Source organism: Oncorhynchus mykiss, chromosome 9, assembly GCF_057628025.1.
Source record: "Oncorhynchus mykiss isolate SJ-2025 chromosome 9, ASM5762802v1, whole genome shotgun sequence".
NCBI lineage: Eukaryota > Metazoa > Chordata > Actinopteri > Salmoniformes > Salmonidae > Oncorhynchus > Oncorhynchus mykiss.
This window is the reverse complement of record NC_143030.1, coordinates 67,903,691-67,925,771: the sequence shown is the minus strand read 5'-3', so window position 1 is coordinate 67,925,771 and position 22,081 is coordinate 67,903,691. Positions and strand designations below refer to the sequence as shown.

General features: G+C 40.9%; 2 protein-coding genes across 7 annotated transcripts in view; one reads left to right on the top strand and one right to left on the bottom strand.

Moving 5' to 3' along the window:
- The window catches only part of LOC110532607 (uncharacterized), a 50,429-nt gene extending 35,056 nt beyond the window's left edge, over positions 1 to 15,373 (bottom strand). For 2 of the 4 annotated variants that reach the window (XM_021616654.3, XM_090185134.1), the window contains exons 1-8: positions 14,638 to 15,373; positions 8,224 to 8,349; positions 7,694 to 7,768; positions 6,605 to 6,778; positions 6,014 to 6,177; positions 5,425 to 5,616; positions 4,449 to 5,022; positions 3,979 to 4,144 (exon numbers count right to left, since the gene is read on the bottom strand). In XM_021616654.3, coding sequence (XP_021472329.3) covers positions 3,979 to 4,144; positions 4,449 to 5,022; positions 5,425 to 5,616; positions 6,014 to 6,177; positions 6,605 to 6,778; positions 7,694 to 7,768; positions 8,224 to 8,349; positions 14,638 to 14,649 — 1,483 coding nt within the window. In that variant the 5' untranslated portion in view covers positions 14,650 to 15,373. Of the gene's footprint in view, positions 1 to 3,978; positions 4,145 to 4,448; positions 5,023 to 5,424; positions 5,617 to 6,013; positions 6,178 to 6,604; positions 6,779 to 7,693; positions 7,769 to 8,223; positions 8,350 to 11,055; positions 11,400 to 14,637 lie in introns of those variants that run through there. The other 2 variants (XM_021616653.3, XM_090185133.1) reach the window with 1 other exon arrangement.
- On the top strand, positions 15,221 to 21,431 carry LOC101268951 (tumor necrosis factor receptor superfamily member 5). Of its 3 annotated transcripts, none has more exons than XR_016483397.1 (9): positions 15,221 to 15,346; positions 15,874 to 15,952; positions 16,117 to 16,242; positions 16,342 to 16,488; positions 16,695 to 16,788; positions 17,807 to 20,009; positions 20,400 to 20,498; positions 20,583 to 20,614; positions 20,723 to 21,431. XR_016483397.1 is itself a non-coding variant. In XM_021616655.3 (9 exons), the coding sequence occupies exons 1-9, from the start codon at positions 15,287 to 15,289 to the stop codon at positions 21,062 to 21,064; spliced, it is 1,038 nt and encodes a 345-aa protein (XP_021472330.3). In that variant the 5' UTR covers positions 15,221 to 15,286; the 3' UTR covers positions 21,065 to 21,431. The 3 variants fall into 3 exon arrangements, 2 of the variants coding, with proteins under 2 accessions (XP_021472330.3, XP_090041261.1); XM_021616655.3 differs by having other exon boundaries at positions 19,951 to 20,009; XM_090185135.1 differs by having other exon boundaries at positions 19,951 to 20,009; positions 20,400 to 20,443; positions 20,723 to 21,421.
- The last annotated feature ends 650 nt before the right edge of the window (positions 21,432 to 22,081 follow it).

The following is a 22,081-nucleotide window of genomic DNA, read 5'->3' as shown; positions in this document are numbered from 1 at the left end:
TTGAGCCAGTTTGCTACAGCAGGAACATAATCCTGCAGCAACATGACATGTGATTTATTATGTATATTATAATAAATTGAACATTTTCATAAGGAAAAATCAAGTCTGAAATTTCAAAGTGGAAATTACAAACTCCAGAAGCCTTTTTAAAACGGAAATATACTAAAGTTTAAAATGTCCTGCATTTCAGGAAAGTTCTCCTGCAACAGGGTGATCAAATTAAGATCCTACATTTGTAACTAGCTATATGGAATGTGCTTCACTCTTTGATATTCAATATTTTTCTAATCCATTTAGTCCATCACAATCTGTTTCGTCGGTAATACCTGGAAAAAGAGTGAGTCATGACCTGAACAGTGGTTATTGACTACATAGTATAAGACCCACAATAAGTCATTCTGTTCTGTTTATCTCCTTTCAGGGTTCAGATATTTTCTTGAAGGAATGAAGACAAACACAACGCCATATAACCACCTGTCCATGACCATCCTGCATGCCTCCCCTGCTCCCCTGCACTTATCTACGTGTTGTCATGCAGCCTGCCTGTGGCATAGAGACAGGCTATAGCCCACAGAGACCACATATAAGCTCACTGCTAGAAGGGAAAATGCTCTTAATCTCATCATAATACAGCCACCTGGATATAGATAGTTCATATCCATCTGTTTGAATGTAAAACTGTAAGCTATATGCATAGCACTTTGTCATTAGGGATAAGAGTGTTATGATTGCAAACGCAGAACATAACCGTTATACTGTAATAACTACGTATAATAACCATGAATTATTTATCTAAATTATGTATTGTAATTTACAATACACTAATAGAAGTCATACTGTATGTATCTAGCAACAATATTAGCTATAGCTCCTTGGATAAATAGAGAAAATACTGTCACTGTCCATGCACAACAGGAAAATAATAGATAACAGCTAGTTAGCAGAGATCCTGCTGATGAGCATGCAGAGCTCATCTAAAGCAAGCATAATCTTTGTGTGTGTGTGTGTGTGTGTGTGTGTAGCACCCTTTTTCCTCTCTCATGCTGGGGGCAGAGAGATGCATCACCTGGAGTTGCCCACAGGCGGTAGTCACCAAGCACAGTGCCTTACATTTACACCATTTTAGCAGACACTCTTATCCAGAGAACGACTTACAGTAGTTAATGCATACATTCTCGTACTGCTCTCCAATGGACATCAAACCCACAGCCCTGGCATGGCCCTGGCACCATGCTCTACCAACTGAAACACATGGGGCTGCCTAGTCAGAGCACAACTTTCCAAGGCACAGAAAGGAGAGGAGCACACTTGGAGTGTATCCTATCCTGTTCTATCCTATGACAGACGCTCATAGAAACTGTTGCACAGGACTCCATCCATAATTCATGGCCATGCATACTCTAATTGTGTTGCCAGCCTGCACACTTGTACTGATGCCATTTAACAACCCTCTCTGCTGCCCCACACGTGTATCACTTCACTCTTTCTGTGCCACTTTGAAGACCTGCGAGAAGAGAACTCTCTAAAATATTTTTTCCTCATTCTCACACGCCACATGCACACACTTTATCTATTGCTCTTAGGTTGCCTTGAGCTACGCCAAGTCATAGACTTGGTCCCGAGTGGTACAGCGAGACACTGCATCTCAGTGCTAGAGGTGTCATTACAGAACCTAAGAATTTGTTCTTAATTGACTTGCCTAGTTAAATAAAGGTTATATATATATTTTTAAATGATGCTCCACTGAACAGCAGTCAAAGCCATTAAGTGAAGAAGAAAAAAGATGGAAGCTTTACCCATAGAAATAGAATGTATAGAATGTGCGTCCCCATTTAATGGCCAGGATTAGCGGGTCCAAGCTCATTCTATTCATTCTATTTCTATGGCTTTACCAAGGTTCTGATAGACTCAGACTGCCCCCTGTAGACATGCTGTGCAGTTCACAGGGGAGAACAACCCATATCTGTATCTACACTGAAACTAGCAGCATTATTCTTCAAGGATGGTTATCTGAAAATGTATGCACTCACTACTGTAAATCACTCTAGATAAGAGCTTCTGCTAAATTAATAAAATGCAAAAAAAAATAATGTCTCAAAGCATGTCTCAAAATGTCTCAAAGCATTAATTCTATTCCAATGCTTCAATGTTCAACCTAATCCTTCAATGTTGGTTATTTCTTGCGTCTTGTTATGTAGCTACTGTACAACATTTTTTGCATCTTTTCTCAAGCAAATACATGTGGTATGGAGATTAGATGGAGAATGAGTCAATACACCGATGTAAAGCTCATAGAGTTTCCTTATTAAGTACTACCATCTGGTGGTTGCAAAAAGGTGATGTATTACAACTCAACTACAGTAATCAAGCACTGAGTGTAGTTTCAAACAAATCTGTTATCAGCGAGAAAATAATGTAGATGGGTCTGATAAGAGGAATACCCATATGAGAATTCTGTTCATAGACTACAGCTCAGCGTTCAAACCCGTAGTCCCCTCCAAGCTCAGCATCAAGCTTGGGACCCTGGGACTGAACACCTGCCTCTGCAAGTGGATTCTGGACTTCCTGACGGGCCGACCCCAGGTGGTGAGGATAGGTAACATCACCTCAACCATGCAGACACGCAACACGGGGGGCCCCACAGGAGTGTGTGCATAGTCCTGTCCTGTAGTCCCTATTCACCCACAGCTGCGTGACCACGCATGACTCCAACACCATCATCCAGTGTGCTGATGACATGACGGTGGTAGGCTTGATCACAGGCACGATGAGACAGCCTACAGGGAGGAGGTCAGTGACCTGGCAGTGTGGTGCCAGGAAAACAACCTCTCCCTCAACGTCATTAAGACCAAGGAGCTGATCATGAACTACAGGAAACGGTGGGTCAAGTACGCACCATCCACATCAACAGGGCTGTAGGGGAGCGGGTCCAAACCTTCAAGTTACTTGGTGTCCAAATCACAAAATAATTCAAATGTTCCACACCCACACACACAGTCGTGAATAAGGCATGACAGCACCTCTTCTGCCTCATGAGATTGAAAAGATCTCTAAAAGTTTGACAGCTGCACCATTGAGAGCATCTTGACTGGCTGCATCACTGCTTGGTATGGAAACTGCACCGCCCTCGAACGCATAACCCTACAGAGGGACAGCCCAGTACAATGCTGGGGCCGAGCTCCCTGCCATCCAAGACCTCTATATCAGGCGGTGTGAAAAGACCCCGCCCAACCGAGCCACACTGTTTTCTCTGCTTCTGTTTGGAAAGCGGTACCGGAGCAACAAGTCTGACACCAACTGGCTCCTAAACAGCTTCAATCCCCAAGCCATAAATAAGACTGCTAAATAGCTAAGAAAATGCCTATCAGCATTGACCCTTATATTTTATTTGTATTTTTGCACTGTCTCTATGCACACTCACAGGATTCTACACATTCACACTGACACTCCAACACACACACCCTTAATTTGTTCACACACACACATAATAAACACACACACATTCATACTGACTCTACATACACGCACACACACTCACAATCGATCATCATATACGCTGCAGCTACTCTGTTTATCGTACAGTATATCCTGATGCCTAGTCACCTTACCCCTATACATATTTACCCCCGCCACTCCACTCCAATATCCCTGCACATTGTAAATATGGTATTGGAACTGACCCTGGAACTGACCCTGTATATAGCTTACTTACGTTCTCGTGTTTTTCTCATTTCCATTTCTCATGTGTTTTTGTTCTACTTTACTTTATTTTATAGTATTACTGATATTGATTGCTGCATTTTTGGGAAAGAGCTCGCAAGAAAGGCATTTCACTGCACATGACAATAAAACTTGAAACTTGATAAATAAGTTGTGCACAACCAGGGGAAAAATGGCCAGAAAATAGAGCATATAGTTGTGAAAGCATATAGGCCTATCACCTCAAACTTCCATACAAGTCATTGTAAATTTACTTACTAAAGTTGTGAGCAACCTTCGTATTGAGCATGATGTGAAGGTTAATGCTGGGCTCGGTGATCCCGCCAAATGTTCCCAAATCTTGAACTGCAAATTGCTCATACAAGCGTGAAGTGTCAATTTCAATGTTCCCAGCGTTTCCCCGTGTCCAGCATGATTTCTCTATCTGCCGAGAGACCAATCACAATCACCACAAAGACAAACTGGATTCTCTATGAAATGCAATGATCCAGGAAGCTACAGAGACACTGTAGAGAATAATTCCCTACAGTCCTCAAGGAAATTAGGAAGTGGAATTTAGGTAATTCCTTATCATTGCAAACTATCAGACAAAACCTTCTCACGAATTGGACTCAAGTGTAGCGTCATATAAGGCGATATACCATAATATAACATAATTGACAATGTGCACAACTATATTACATGGTTACAAATGTAATAAAGAGGGATAAATAAAACCATTGTAGTACCTTATCAGAACCAACCTCATCCCAGTGGAAGGCCCTGGTCCGCACTGTTAGGGGTTTTCTACTGGGCTTAAAGGGCAATGGAGGAGGCATAGGAATGAAGGGGGGAGCTGGCACCATTGAGGGAATGGGTACAGGGACAGTGGCGGGGACAGGGACAGGATCAAGGACAAAACCAGGAACAAGTGCAAGACCAGGCACAGAATCAGGGGCAGGTGCAGGGGAAAGGACAGGACCAGGGAAGGGGACATTCACTAGTAACTTCACAGGGCTGCAGGGTTTTGGGAGAGGCGAGGTTGGAGGTTTACTCTCAATCTTTTCTCCAGCCGATAGATTATCTGCACTGGAGACAAGATCTGTTCCTCGGAGGCCTTGTCCGTCAGTGGACTTGTGCTCCTCCAGAATGTGTTTGACATTGTCATAGATTCTTAAAGCCCTGGTTTCCTCATAGAAGTGCTCAGTCTGAGACGTGCGTTTCCAGTTCAGGCATAGCTCATCTATGGCCTGGACCCAAGCATCCCTCTCCTTCTGGATGGCTTCTGTGCTTTTGGAAAGTTCTATCACAGGTACCTGGAACCTGCAATACATCAACATAAGTCATCTTAACTTCCTCTATTGGCAGTAAACAAACAATGGCAATCACTGGGCAAACCATTGAAATCTAAACGTATGGTATTAGATGCTGTCAAATAGAAGTGCTTATGGTGTGTTTATATAATACATACAGTGATGAGAATGGTGTGTTGGTAGCAGCAATCCTCAACTGTTCAGATATACATTATTCTGAAGCATGATTCTGTTAAAAAGTTACAACATTGTTGCTGTATTTAGATATGTATTTTTAACTAACATTTTAAAATGTTTCATTGACAAAACAAATTACTACAAGAACACATAACCTACATTCCTTATACTCGCTTCTCTCATCCTAAACACCTACCGCCCTAGTCTCAGAATGGGTTTTTCAATGGTCACTCACTGGTACTCATTCTTGTGAGTCAAAAGAGTGAAGGTGTCACAGCTGCGTGGTTTCTCTACACTCGCTTCCCCGTCTGAGAAATGAATGACAACTGGCAAGGATGACGAGGTGACCATGTCCCCATCTGCACCTACCCCCCGCCGGCTGATGGGGAGCAGGGTCAGCTTGCCAGGGTGAAGGTGAGCCTCGTACCTAACAACAAAAGCGTAGATCACATCATGATGTAGATAGTAAACAACTTATAGTCAATGCAGGACTCTTCCAAACTTTGTAAAAACACTGTGCAGTAGTAGTAGTAGTAGTTGTTGTAATAGTAGTAGTAATTGTAATAGTAGTAGTAATTGTAATAGTAATTGTAATAGTAGTAGTAGTAGTTGTAGTTGTTGTTGTAGTAGTAGTAATAGTAGTAGTGGTAGTAGTAATTCATGTTCTTGTTGTTGTAGTAGTAGTAGTAGTAGTAGTTGTTGTAATAGTAGTAGTAGTAGTAGTAGTTGTTGTTGTAGTAGTAGTAGTAGTAGTAGTAGTTGTTGTAATAGTAGTAGTAGTAGTTGTAGAAGTAGTAGTAGTCTAGTATAGAACACAAACATACTTCACCCATTTAAACGATGCCAATCCACCTCTCTGCAGGAACAGCAGGCCCTCCCTGAGGCTCTTTGGTGCTAGAAGCAGGGGATGCACACACGTGTCTTCACTGCCCTCCACTGGATGTCTGTAGATGTTTCTGTAGATTATCTTGTTTACAAGTTGCATTATCTACACAACAAAACACAACATCAGTGTGAAAAAGTCTCAATCAAAATCGTGTCAATTGAAAATATAAAGTCCTCAAAATGTCTTCAAACTTTATTTAAAGAATGAATGTCCCGCTGTTAACCAATTAGGGGAAGTGATTGAAATCTCTCACATCTCTTATGCCTATACACAAACCAGGCTGCTGTCCACCTCTATTACAGGTTAGGGATAACTCTATTACCTTGTGTTTGTCCTCCAGCGAGGCTGATTCCAGCGCATAGGGTTAGGGTTAGGGATGACTCTCTTACCTTGTGTTTGTCCTCCAGTGAGGTGGCCTCCAGCTCATAGGGTTAGGGTTAGGGACGACTCTCTTACCTTACGTTTGTCCTCCAGTGAGGTGTCCTCCAGCTCATAGGGTTAGGGGCAGGGACAGGGACGACTCTCTTACCTGGTGTTTGTCCTCCAGTGAGGTGGCCTCCAGCTCATAGTCATGTCTTCCTCTGAAAGATATAGAGAACTTGGTCCCAACTCCGTCATCACAGCTCTTAACACACAGGAACGGCAGCTGCCGCTTTACGATGCCTTTCTCTATGCTGCACACCATTTTAGTGTTGAAGTCAATCTAAACATAGAGTATAGAGATACACATTATTCTGAGATTACCACTGCTTTTACTCAATGATGCATGACATGGACAGTATGTACCAGCACACTACAGGCTTGGATTGTACAGTATTGTTATCACAACTCAGGAGTTGCTGTTTACTTACAGTAATGGAAGTTGTAATACCTGTTTACAGTTTTTCCCAATTGTTTACACACTAAAACTGGCCTATGAGGCACAATGACCCAAACCTGTAAATTTACCAGAAGCAACACCAAATCTGCAATACAACTAGCACATGTTTTGCTTTACACTCAGATTGCAATTCTATAACAAACATTTGGCAATTCTCTACCTTTGGCACAACCTTCACAGCTAAAATCCCTTGTGTGCAAATGAAAAGCAATACTGTTCAACAAGCTAAGCTCAAACTTAGCAGAGGGAGGTGGAGGGTGAAGACTGCGGGAAATCCAACAGATTATTGAAAACCCTGCCATCTTCTACAACATCAGAGTGAGCTTATCAACCATAGCCCGCATCTTGCATTTGTGTTCCTTTCTTGTTTGAGTACACACAAACAATTTAACAAAATCTTAGTCTTTAGACTGAAATAGGTTCTGAAAGTAGTGTTTTGAATATGTCACAGAGTGATCTCATTTGTCACTAAGTTAGATTCATTTGATGTGTGTTTGTCTCATTTGTATGCAGTTTCATTTTGAGCAGGGAGAACATGATTTTGATTTCTGTGTTTCATTTTGCAAGATGTCAGTGGGGTTCGGGGAAATTGGCTAACTGTTTTGTGTTTTGTGTTTAGAGTTTTGAGTACCTGAGATGTAGTTTCAGCAAACATGTGTTATCATTTGGGAAAAACTGTAAATACGAGTTGTGATAACAACTAACCCAATGTCAAAAGGGTACCCATATCTGACTCGCCTGAAGAATGCGCTTCTGCCACCTGTAGCGGTTGTACTTGTAAACACTGAAGTTGTACTGGGAGGCTTGCTGTTCCTGCAATGAAGATCAATACACCAATGAGAATGATGCAGGACAAAATGTTATGAACACATCAAAGAGTGATCAGAAACATCCAGTTCTACGTTGGTGGACAGGACAGTGGAACCGCATAACTTAAAAATGTATAGTGAATGACAGAATAACATGCATGACAAGTACTGTGTCATGTGTAGATAAAGTCCATTATGCGTGTGCACAGACCGTCCAAGGTAACTGTCAGGCCTTGTTGTTGCCATGGTTTCCCGTGCTGAATTCAAGGCCCAGTAGTAAAATACCTATAGCCTGGTCCCAGATCTCTTTGTGCTGTCTTGCCAACTCTTGAGGCCAATGCGTGACAATGACCATAGGAGTTGGCAAGACGACAAAAACACATTGTTGTGGAGGTATTGTAATACTGGGCCTTGGCAAAATAACACAAATCGATCTGGGGCCAGGCTACATAACAGTACCTCTGTGGCCAGGCTTTGTTTTAGCTCCTCCTGATTGCTCCTCCTGGCCTGGTTCAGGGCGTCATCGATGGTCAGCTCCCCACTCTTCACTTTCATCATGATGCTCAGCTGCATCTCGTTGCTCAGCTGGACCAGGAGGACAATGATCACAGATAAGCAATGCATATAAATTATAGCTAGTGTTCCAAATGCACCGAAATGATAGCTAATGATCTGAAGGCACATAAATGATAGCTAGTGTTCCGAAGGTATATAAATTATAGCTAGTGTTCCGAAGGCACATAAATGATAGCTAATGATCTGAAGGCACATAAATGATAGCTAGTATTCCGAAGGCACATAAATGATAGCTTGTGTTCCAAAGGCACATAAATGATAGCTAATGATCTGAAGGCACGTAAATGATAGCTAGTGTTCCGAAGGTATATAAATTATAGCTAGTGTTCCGAAGGCACATAAATGATAGCTAATGATCTGAAGGCACATAAATGATAGCTAGTATTCCGAAGGCACATAAATGATAGCTTGTGTTCCAAAGGCACATAAATGATAGCTAGTGTTCCGAAGGCACATAAATGAGAGCTAGTGTTCCGAAGGCACATAAATGATAGCTAGTGTTCCGAAGGCACATAAATGATAGCTAGTGTTCCGAAGGCACATAAATGATAGCTAATGATCTGAAGGCACATAAATGATAGCTAGTATTCTGAAGGCACATAAATGATAGCTAGTGTTCGAAAGGCACATAAATGATAGCTAGTGTTCCGAAGGCACATAAATGAGAGCTAGTGTTCCGAAGGCACATAAATGATAGCTAGTGTTCCGAAGGCACATGAATGATAGCTAGTGTTCCGAAGGCACATAAATGATAGCTAGTGTTCCGAAGGCACATAAATGATAGCTAGTGTTCCGAAGGCACATAAATTATAGCTAGTGTTCCGAAGGCACATAAATGATAGCTAGTGTTCCGAAGGCACATAAATGAGAGCTAGTGTTCCGAAGGCACATAAATGATAGCTAGTGTTCCGAAGGCATATAAATGATAGCTAGTGTTCCGAAGGCACATAAATGATAGCTAATGATCTGAAGGCACATAAATGATAGCTAGTATTCTGAAGGCACATAAATGATAGCTAGTGTTCGAAAGGCACATAAATGATAGCTAGTGTTCCGAAGGCACATAAATGAGAGCTAGTGTTCCGAAGGCACATAAATGATAGCTAGTGTTCCGAAGGCACATGAATGATAGCTAGTGTTCCGAAGGCACATAAATGATAGCTAGTGATCCGAAGGCACATAAATTATAGCTAGTATTCCGAAGGCACATAAATGATAGCTAGTGATCCGAAGGCACATAAATTATAGCTAGTGTTCCGAAGGCACATAAATGATAGCTAGTGATCCGAAGGCACATAAATTATAGCTAGTGTTCCGAAGGCACATAAATGATAGCTAGTGATCCGAAGGCACATAAATGATAGCTAGTGTTCCGAAGGCACATAAATGATAGCTAGTGATCCGAAAGGCACATAAATTATAGCTAGTGTTCCGAAGGCACATAAATGATAGCTAGTGATCCGAAGGCACATAAATTATAGCTAGTGTTCCGAAGGCACATAAATGATAGCTTGTGTTCCGAAGGCACATAAATGATAGCTAGTGTTCCAAAGGCACATAAATGATAGCTAGTGTTCCGAAGGCACATAAATGAGAGCTAGTGTTCCGAAGGCACATAAATGATAGCTAGTGTTCCGAAGGCACATGAATGATAGCTAGTGTTCCGAAGGCACATAAATGATAGCTAGTGATCCGAAGGCACATAAATTATAGCTAGTGTTCCGAAGGCACATAAATGATAGCTAGTGATCCGAAGGCACATAAATGATAGCTAGTGTTCCGAAGGCACATAAATGATAGCTAGTGATCCGAAAGGCACATAAATTATAGCTAGTGTTCCGAAGGCACATAAATGATAGCTTGTGTTCTGAAGGCACATAAATGATATCTAGTATTCTGAATGCACAGAACGCTTCACTTTGCATAGAACAACCACTGGCGTAGAACACACCTCACAGCCCCCACAAGGTAGGAGGGCCACAAGCTTTGGGGGCCCTCATTTCTTTCAATGTGAATAATGATTAGTGAGAAAGTTACAGAAGCACAAATATCATACCCCTAAGACATGTTAACCGCAAAACTGAGCTACGCAACTGAGAACAACTAACAACTAACACAAGCACCTGTCAAACAAATGTGTCACAACAGGAAAAAAACATCTTTATTTGTCTTTGTATCAAACATTTTATATTTAGATTTGTGAGAATCTTAGTTCCTCTTTAGTGACAGAATAGAAGATCTGCATGTCTGTAATTAAGGAAGTAGAATCCCCAAAGGAAAGTACCCACACGACTTCCTCACAGCTTGTTTCAGTGTTAGTATAGAAGCTTACTGACTATGCTATTACAGTCATACAGATGCCTATTGAATAACAACTATTTCTACGGTCCATGTCTATGGTCCTCTGTAGCTCAGTTGTTAGAGCATGGCACTTGTAACACCAGGATAGTCGGTTTGATTGACCCAACCACCCCAACATATAAAATGTATGCACGCAAGACTAAGTCGCTTGGGATAAAAGGGTGTGCTAAATGGCATTAAACAGATATACAGTTCTACAAATCATGACAGTCAACATGTCATCAACAGTTCAAGAGAGAGAATGGAATACCAGAAAATGTGCCTTTTCATTGAAACGAACAGCATTAATCATAATGTCATTGCTTGGAATGAGGATGTTGTTCAGTTACGGAGGCTGAAATGTCATAATCTTACCTGTGGCACGGCTACTGAACCTTTTCTGTCCATCAACGAGGGGTTTTCGTTCCTGGGCCCTGCCCGTGGCAACATAATGTACGGGTTTCAAAAGAAAATCTCAGCAAAACTTTCCTGTCTAGAATGCATGGAGTTTTTCACCTAATTTACAGTAACACTTCCTTTAAAATCCATCTAAGAGGAAAGGAGAAGAAAAGGGATTTACCGGTCTCTATTACCCCACCCACCTATCAGATTTCGCATCTCTCTGGTCTCTATAGTTTCTACAACACTCAACAAATGGTGTGTCAGTTCTTGAGTCAGTTCATGTTGTGACTTGCTCCTGCAATTAGTTTTTGCCCAGTAGTCTTTATTTCATGATGTTGTGGTTTTGTCTAAAAGACTAGGCCTATTAAGGAGATAAATATGTATAAATTGTTGCATATTGTGTTTATATTTTTGTTCAGTATATATATATATACACAGTATATATACTGAACAAAAATATAAATGCAACATGCAACAATTTATAATGATTTTACTGACTTACAGTTTATATAAGGAAATCAGGCAATTTAAATAAATTCATTAGGCCCAAATCTATGGATTTCACATGACTGGGCAGGAGCGCAGCCAATCAGAATGAGTTTTTTTTCACAAAAGGGAATTATTACAGACAGAAATACTCCTCAGTTTCATCCGATGTCCAGGTGGCTGGTCTCAGACGATCCTGTAGGTGAAGAAGCTGGATGTGGAGGTCCTGGACTGGCATGGTTACACGTGGTTTGCGGTTGTGAGGCTGGTTGGATGTACTGCCAAGTTCTCCAAAACGACATTGGAGGTGGCTTACGGTAGAGAAATTAAGATAAAATTATCTGGCAACAGCTCTGGTGGACATTCCTGCAGTCAGCATGCCAATTGCACACTCCCTCAAAACTTGAGACATGTGTGGCATTGTGTTGTGGGACAAAACAGCACATTTTATTGTCCCCAGCACAAGGTGCACCTGTGTAATGATCATGCTGTTTAATCATCTTCTTGATATGCCACACCTGTCAGGTGGATTGATTTTCGGCAAAGAAGAAATGCTCGCTAACAGGGATGTTGAACATTTGTGCACGAAATTTGAGAAAAATAAGCTTTTTGTGTATACGGAACATTTCTGGGATCTTTAAAAATCATGAAATATGGGACCAACACTTTACATGCTGCGTTTATATTAGATAGCACTATCTTCTGTATACCAGCCCTATGTCAGGTATCAAGGTAAGACCCAAGTGCAGACTGTGTGAAGTAACAAGGTTTATTCTAACAGAGGCAGGCAAACAGGTCACGGCAAGCAGGGGTCGATAATCCAGAGTAGGAGCAAAAGTACAGGACGGCAGGCAGGCTCAGGCAGTGGTCAGGCGGGCGGGTACGGGGTCAGGACAGATAAGGGTCAAAAACAAGGAGGAAGAGAAAAAGCGAGGCTGGGAAAAGACAGTAGCTGACAGGACAAACACTGGTAATCCTGACAAACTAGCAAAGACAGACAGAAAACACAGGTATAAATACCCAGAGGATAAGTGGGGAAGATGGGCGACACCTGGAGAGGGTGGAGACAAGCACTAGGACAGGTGAAACAGATCAGGGCATGACAACCTAAATTGTCACAACACAACTGATTGGCTCGTATGCATTAAGAAGGAAAGAAATTCCAAAAATGTACTTTTAACAAGGCACACCTGTTAATTGAAATGCATTCCAGGTGACTACTTCATGAAGCTGGTTGAGATAAAGCCAAGAGTGTGCAAAGCTGTCATCAAGGAAAAGGTTGGCTGCTTTGAAGAATCTAAAATGTATTTAGATTTGTTTAGGACTAGAAAACAGGGACTAGAAAAACACGCCGGTAGGCTTGATGAGACAAGACGAACTGGCAACAGACAAATAGAAACCACTGGTATATATACACAGGGGTTAATGGAACAAATGGGAGACACCTGGTGGGGGGTGGAGACAAGCACAAGACAGGTGAAACGGATCAGGGTGTGACAATTGACTGATTTCCTTATATGAACTGTAACTGTATATAAACTATAAGTAAAATCTTTGAAGTTATTGTATGTTGCGTTTATATTTTTGAACAAAAGATTCGGGAAGGAAGTACATTTTCTTAGAATTATAACATTGCTCTGTGCTTCTCCGAGCATGCACTTTGTATAGCCTATATATAGCCTATAGGCTATTGATTTGATTGAGACGACACTAAATAGCCTACAGGTGCAGTTGATAGTGCACGCCCAACGGAGAATCAGAGATGAGTGGCGGCATCTGGCACACATCAATATATAGCCTAATAAGCAACTTTTTGGGGGGAGAGTGAACAGTTGTTTTTATAGGGTTACAATAGCAATACAATCATCAAAAAACATACTTTTCCCCCCTTTTTTTAACAAACACACCCTCCCCACCAACCTATCCCAAACATACTCTTGGCAGCCCCACCCTATCCCCAAACTAATATTGAAATGTCAACTACAAATTACATAGCATTCCCCTGGACTAGTTAAAAAAAAATAACCTTCCCCTGACTGAAATTGAAAAAGCATGAGCCTCCCCCACTTTCCTCCAGATCCCCATTCTGTAAATTTTGAACCATCCCTTATCAAAACCTACAGATTTAAAACTTCTTCAGGATTGGTGGGTCCCCTGTGGGACGGTTGAGCTAAAGTGATTAACATGAGGTTGTAAGAAACAAGAACATTTCCCAGGACATAGACATATCAAATATTGGCTGAAAGCTTAAATTCTTGTTAATCTAACTGCACTGTCCAATTTACAGTAGCTATTACAGTGAAAGAATACCATGCTATTGTTTGAGGAGAGTGCACAGTTTGAACATGAAAAGTTATTAATGAACACATTTGGCACATTTGGGCAGTCTTGATACAACATTTTGAACAGAAATGCAATGGTTCATTGGATAATCTAGTGGCCAATATCCAAATTGCACCTGGGCTGGAATAATACATTATTGCCTTTCTCTTGTATTTCAAAGATGGTACAAAAAAAAAAAAAAAAAAAAAAAAAAAAAAAAAAAAAAAACGTATTATCCTTTACCAGATCTAATGTGTTATATTCTCAGAAATTCCTTTCACATTTCCACAAACTTCAAAGTGTTTCCTTTCAAATGGTACCAAGAAAAGGCATATACTTGTTTCAGGGCCTGAGCTACAGGCAGTTAGATTTGGGTATGTCATTTTTGGCGAAAATTGAAGAAAAAAGGGGGCCAATCCTTAAGAGGTTTTAAGCAAACAAATAAAGGCAAGCAATTACATAGGACAAACATAGGTACAAGTGAAGAGTTTAAGAACTGAAATGTTCACAACTATTGACTGATAGGGAGGCGCAGTATGCCCACACTCATCACAACTCTCATCACCATTGAGATGGAGTTGAGTTTAACTCAACTTGATTGAGGCCTGATTATTTTGAGAGCTGTGTTTGCGTTCTTAGTTATCATCCTGTTTGTTGTTTTGCTTTACAGTTTGTCAACTACTCTCAAGTAAACTTCTCATCCGGATTCCTTCGGATTGTACAGCTACAATATTGTCTGCTACTCACTGAAACCTCCATGGAAAGCGGCTCCCTCACTCCGACTCACTGGCTGGGGATTTCCTGCACAAGGGGGGACACGCACGATCTCGCACCTCTGGCAGTCAGCAATGGTAGGCTACCTCCTGACCATTATAGAAGAGTTCAATGTTGGAAATCACCAATAATCCAGATTCCACGAAATGTTAAATCAACTCAACTGGGCGGTGGTGTCCTAACAGCACCTACGATGGCCTGGCCTCACCGTCACCTGCATCCCACTGCTGACACAAGTGTAGCAAATGTGCGGAGCGAATTACACTTCCAAAGGTGTGTTCTAAATGCAAGCACAAACGACTCTCAAATAAAGAAGCCGCTGCTTACTAAACCTACATATAAATTGTCTGTAGACGCTATGATAAGTAATCCAAGATAATGATGGCATTGTTCACAAAAATCTTCGTAGGCCTACTTGATGGTTTGGGAATAATCGTGCATTCCACATAATCTTGAGTTCCAACATTTTTTGTCATTTTTAGGAAATGGTCACACGTGTTTTGGGAATTTCCCTCTCTCAGTTATTTATGCTCAGAGCCCAGCCCACCGCTCAGCTGTTATCGACTGACTTGCTTGTACAGTAGCTGCGGAGTGAATACCTAGAATCTGAGAAATTGCAAATATGTTGGGTTGTTTCAAGACGAAAAGGATCGAAATTGTTACGCTTTTATTTATGCTGGCGGTAAGTAGGTTTTAGTCTATTATGTGTAAATGAAGACATGCCTTCTGCATTCCCGGGAGCAATAGCTCCCACCCATTTTCTGTACGCACACAATAGGCTACACTTTAAATGTATTCAATGACCCTATATAGAGGATGAGTGTTAGGTTTCTTTTGTAACACAGTGATTGACTAAATGTGTACATTTTGATGCGTTTCGAAACAAGATTGCTAAATGCACAGAAAGCTCATTCAACACAATTTTACTTTCGATTAAGAACACCATTGTCGTAGTTAAAGCTGTAATACCTACATTTCATGTTATTTTACTAGCTCGCATCTCATTTGAAACGTTCATGCTGCTATGCTCAGTACTAGAAAAGTAAAGTGAATGGTGGTCTAGTCTAGTCCAGACTCTAGAGCGTGAATCTAGGTACTTTCCACCGCTACTGTGGTTGAGACAGTTGTTCGGTTGTGACTTGCGACAGTTGACCTGAGGTTTCTAAGACATCATAATAGGGATTTTTTTAATATACATTTTGTTTACAGGTTTTCCCCGCAGTTTACTCCTGTGATCCAGCAACACAGTATGATAATAATGGGGAGTGTTGTAATAAGTGTGGGCCAGGTAAGGAAGAGAACATTCATTATAGCTTATATATACTGCCATTCACTACCTCTTACATTTTTTTGTTGTTGAGTCAAACAGAGTCTGAACCCTTGTAGGATGTACACTTAATTAGGCTATAAGAGTACAGTATTTATTATGATAAAAATACATTATTTTAATAGGCACAAGGATGTCATCCGACCATAGTGGTTGTTTTGATCCACATTGTATGCCCTGCCAAGAGAATGAATACCAGGAAGCATTCACAGAGAAGATCATCTGCAAAGTGCAACCATACTGTGACCAAAGTGAGAATTGTAATAATGTTTACATATTCAAGGACATTACTGTTGATCTGCCTCATCTGCTTGTAATAACACTACACTTGTATCTCCTTCCTGCCACAGATAAAAACTTTGAGGGCAGTACCAATAGGAGCAAAACAAGCCTCAGCCAATGCATATGTAAGGCAGGACACCACTGTTCCAGTAAAGAGTGCCTGACATGTGTACCACACACTAAATGTGGACCAGGACAAGAGACACTTTACACCGGTAGAAAACACGCCTTTATAACACTATCAGCAACGATTTAATTCTAGACTAGTGAGCCTGCTATGTATTCACACATGGACTTTATTGTTCCTTTTCTGTTTCTATTCTGTTTTATTACGTGGTTTGAGCTGCTAGAGTTAGGCTACCTGAATGATGTCATTTGTGAGTATGTGGTCACTATAGCCGTATGCTGTATATTTTCTCAGGTGACCACATCCGGGACACGGTGTGTCAGGCCTGTCCTGCAAACACCTTCTCCAGCGACAGCTCAGCAGAGAGCAAGTGCAAGCAATGGACAGTGTAAGTACTGAGTTCAATCTTTTTACTAATAACTGTGATGTGTTAAATAATAACAATATATCTGTTAGTAATACAGTACCAGTCAAAAGTTTGAACACACCTACTCATTCAAGGGTTTTTCTTAATTTTTACTATTTTCTACATTGTAGAATAATAGCAAAGACATCAAAACTATGGAATAACACATATGGAATCATGTAATAACCAAAAAAGTGATAAACAAATCCAAATATTTTATTATGGAGATTCTTCAAAGTAACCTTTTGCCTTGATGACAGCTTTGCACACTCTTGGCATTCTTCATGAGGCAGTCACCTGGAATGCATTTCAATTAACAGGTGTGCCTTGTTGAAAGTTCATTTGTGGAATTTCTTTCCTTTTTAATGCATTTGAGCCAATCAGTTGTGTTGTGACAAGGTAGGGTTGGTATACCGAAGATAGCCCTATTTGGTAAAAGACCAAGTCCAAATTATGGCAAAAACTGCTCAAATAAGCCAAGAGAAACAACAGTCCATCATTACTTTAAGACATGAAAGTCAGTCAATCCGGAACATTTCAAGAACTTTGAAAGTTGTCTTCAAGTGCAGTCACAAAAACCATCAAGCGCTATGCTGAAACTGGCTCTCATTAGGATATTACAGAATGGTCGAATTGCTGAAAAGAAACCACTACTAAAGGACACCAATAAGAAGAAGAGACTTGCTTCGGCCAAGAAACACGAGCATTAGACATTAGACCGTAAATCTGTCCTTTGGTCTGATGAATCCAAATTTTAGACTTTTGGTTCCAACCGCTGTGTCATTGTGAGACACAGAGTAGGTGAACGGATAATCTCCGCATGTGTGGTTCCCACCGTGAAGCATGGAGGAGGAGGTGTGATGCTGTGGAGGTGCTTTTCTGGTGTGATATATTTAGAATTCAAGGCACACTTAACCAGCATGGCTACCACAGCATTCTGCAGCGATACGCCATCCCATCTGGTTTGTGGTTAGTGGGACTATCATTTGTTTTTCAACAGGACAATGACCCAAAACACACCTTCAGGCTGTGGAAGGGCTATTTGACCAAGAAGTAGAGTGGATGGAGTGCTCCATCAGATGACCTGGCCTCCACAATCACCCGACTTCAACCCAAATGAGATGTTTGGACCGCAGAGTGAAGGAAAAGCAGCCAATAAGTGCTCAGAATATGTGGAAACTCCTTTAAGACTGTTGGAAAAGCATTCTTCATGAAACTGTTTGAGAGAATGCCTATTGTGCAAAGCTGTCATCAAGGCAAAGGGTGGCAACTTTGAAGAATCACCCGTATAAAAAATATTTTGATTTGTTTAACACTTTTTTTGGTTGCTACGTGATTCCATATGTGTTATTTCAAAGTTTTGATGTCTTCACTATTATTCTACAATGTAGAAAATAGTACAAATAAAGAAACCTACTCATTCAAGGGTTTATGTCAAAACTTTTGACTGGTACTGTATATAACATGTAAACTCAGCAAAAAAAAAGAAACATCCCTTTTTCAGGACCCTGTCTTTCAAAGATAATTCGTAAAAATCTAAATAACTTCACAGATCTTCATTGTGAAAGGGTTTAAACACTGTTTCCCATGCTTGTTCAATGAACCATAAACAATGAATGAACATGCACATGTGGGACGGTCGTTAAGGCAATAACAGTTCACAGGCAATTAAGGTCACAGTTATAAAAACTTAGGACATTAAAGAGGCCTTTCTACTGACTATGAAAAGCACCAAAAGAAAGATGCCCAGGGTCCCTGCTCATCTGCATGAACGTGCCTTAGGCATGCTGCAAGGAGGCATGAGGACTGCAGATGTGGCCAGGGAAATAAATTGCAATGTCCGTACTGTGAGACACCTAAGACAGCGCTACAGGGAGACAGGATGGACAGCTGTTTGTCCTCGCAGTGGCAGACCACATGTAACAACACCTAAACAGGTTTGGTACATCCGAACATCACACCTGCGGGACAGGTACAGAATGGCAACAACAACTGCTCAAGTTACACCAGGAACGCACAATCCCTCCATCAGTGCTCAGACTGTTCGCAATAGGCTGAGAGAGGCTGAACTGAGGGCTTGTAGGCCTGTGGTAAGGCAGGTCCTCACCAGACATTACCAGCAACTACGTCGCCTATGGGCACAAACCCACCATCGCTGGACCAGACAGAACTGGCAAAAAGTGCTCTTCACTGACGAGTTGCTGTTTTGTCTCACCAAGGGTGATGGTTGGATTTCCGTTTATCGTCGAAGGAATGAGCTCTACACCGAGGCCTGTACTCTGGAGCGGGATTGATTTGGAGGTGGAGGGTCCGTCATGGTCTGGCGCGGTGTGTCACAGCATCATCGGACTGAGCTAGATGTCATTTCAGACAATCTCAGCACTGTGCGTTACAGGGAAGATCCTCCTCCCTTATGTGGTACCCTTCCTGCAGGCTCATCCTGACTAAGACCCTCCAGCATGACAATTCCACCAGCCATACTGCTTGTTCTGTGCGTGATTTCCTGCAAGACAGGAATGTCAGTGTTCTGCCATGGCCAGCGAAGAGCCCGGATCTCAATCCCATTGAGCACGTCTGGGACCTGTTGGATCGGAGGGTGAGGGCTAGGGCCATTCCCCCCAAAAATGTCCAGGAACTTTCAGGTGCCTTGGTGGAAGAGTGGGGTAACATCTCAAAGCAAGAACTGGCAAATCTGGTGCAATCCATGAGGAGAAGATGCACTGCAGTACTTAATGCACCTGGTGGCCACACCAGATACTGACTGTTACTTTTGATTTTGACCCCCCCCTTTGTTCAGGGACACATTATTCCATTTATGTTAATCACATGTCTGTGAAACTTGTTCAGTTTATTTCTCAGTTGTTGAATCTTATGTTCATACAAATATTTAAACATGTTAATTTTGCTGATAATAAACATAGTTGGCAATGAGAGGACGTTTCTTTCTTTGCTGAGTTTATGTAACATATTTTATCATACTGCAGTTGTAACTGTTAGTCACAGTCAATGTAATTATATTTGATTAGTTGGTTGAACAACTTAGGAATTGCTTGATTTATTGCTTGATTATTTTTCCACATATTTGACCAATGTTGTTCATAAACAGTACTGTATACTCAAAAACATTCCCCTAAAAAATTTCAGTTGTGACAAAGGATCCAAAACTGAAGCCAATGGGACATCCACCTCGGACATTGTCTGTGGTAAGTACAGGGTCCACACGATGAACGCAACACAATTTACCCAAACATTACAACATTTTCCATCAACCATAATAAATTGTTGAACAATAGAATGTATTCCATTATTGTGAGTTGACCATCACTTCTTCACAGTAACTCATTCTCCTGAACTGTGCAACATGGTTGTACGGGACTGTTTAATTCACATCACTGAAACCAAAACATGTGGTGGGGCTGTGTGGAGGAATCTTCTCAGTATTACAGTATTCTATAGTAGGGCAGCTTACTGTAGTAGCCTGTCCTATATACGTCTGTCAAAACTAGTGTCAGTAACACATAGGCCGTAGGCATATTGTTGATTGACAATAGTTGGTTTTATTGTTTGTGATGTTCTTTTGATTTATTTTACAGTGTTAGTACCCACATTCTCTGGAAGAATAGCAGGATGTTCCCTTGTGGTTGTTGCATTGGTCACGAGTGTTGTGGGCATTATCCTGTGGAAATATAAAGGTATATAACACTCCTTTTATGATGTTATTTGAGTGAAAACTTTACATAGGATTTTTTAAATAATCATATTTTATTGTGTACTAGGTAAACATGGAGAGGCCTACAAGAAAGGAAAGGTATGTTATTTTTCTGACATTTCGATCAGCCATGACAGTAATACAGCTATAATTTTGTATTTTGACAAACTAATGCACATATGGCTGACATTGTGTCTTTCGCCATAGGAACCCTGTGTGGAGTGTCTAGGGTGGGAGAGGAGACCTACAGAAGACAGAAACAATGAAGGGAGAAACTCAGAAGGACCTGATGAGGAAAGGGAACAACTCAAACCTATGATCCAAAATGGAAAGCCACTATCACCACCATCACCAGGTACTCAAACACCAGTGGAGAATGATGTCAACGACTCTCAAGCCGAGTCTTCTGCCAAAACTGAAGAGATGACAGAAAATGGACATGTGGTGGCGCAGGAGCAGGGTAAACAACACAATACTTATTTGTCTGATCCACAAATGGTATCACATAACCACTCGGCTTTACCCAGTGCCGAACACAATATACAATGATCAGATTGTGCATTACCATGAAATATTCATTAAATATTGCTGAATATGCTGTACATTGTAAACTGTTTTAAAAAGTATTGGTTGTTACTGTATTATGTTAAAGAACATTTTCATAAGCATACTAGAGTATACCTGTATTGTGTTTTCTGTTGTAATTACTCTCCTTTGCACTAAACTATCGGTTAAATCAACGTTGTTTCCACATCATTTCAATGAAGTTACACTGAACCAACAATAGACGTGGAATTGATGTCTGTGCCCAGTGGGTGTGTTGGTGAAATGACCAAATCAACCTCTAGTGGCCTCATGGGTGGAATGTTATTCATATGTTTCATAATTAATCAAATGTAAAAAATGCTGACACAAATATGGTGTTTCTATGTTAAATGGTTTTGTTATATTTCAGTCTTCTGTGATATAACAGTATATAAAGTGTAATATTGGGATGCAACTCAAAATTGAATACATTTCAACTCTATATCCAACCTGATCTCATGCTTTCAAGTCGGGATTTAACGTAATGTGGATGAATGTCTAATTTTGACCCATTAATTCCACATGGTTACAGGATTTAAACAGAAACAACTCAAAGGGTTAAGCTTAGGTATTAATTATGAGTGGTTAAGGATAGGGCTATGGTTTGGGGAAATGCGCTGTTTACATTTGGTATGTACAGTGGCTTGCGAAAGTATTCACCCCCCTTGGCATTTTTCCTATTTTGTTGCCTTTACAACCTGGAATATTTTTGTGGGGTTTGTATCATTTGATTTACACAATATGCCTACCACTTTGAAGATGCAAAATATTTTTTCTTGTGAACAAACAAGAAATAAGACAAAAAAATAGAAAACTTGAGTGTGCATAACTATTCCCTGCCCCCCCTAAAAAAAGAGTCAATACTTTGTAGAGCCAACTTTTACAGCAATTACAGTTGGATGGGTTTCGCAGGTGTACAGCAATCTTTAATACAGCAATCTTTCTTGTACCACAGATTCTCAATTGGATTGGGGTTTGGGC

What these genes read in the sequence shown, in the direction of transcription:
- LOC101268951 (XM_021616655.3), top strand. Translation starts at nt 15,287, where the DNA reads ATGTTGGGTTGTTTCAAGACGAAAAGGATCGAAATTGTTACGCTTTTA. An exon ending in TTGTAATAAGTGTGGGCCAG is followed by an intron (nt 15,953 to 16,116) that starts GTAAGGAAGAGA and finishes TTATTTTAATAG; the next exon opens with GCACAAGGATGTCATCCGAC. An exon ending in AAGTGCAAGCAATGGACAGT is followed by an intron (nt 16,789 to 19,950) that starts GTAAGTACTGAG and finishes AAAAAATTTCAG; the next exon opens with TTGTGACAAAGGATCCAAAA.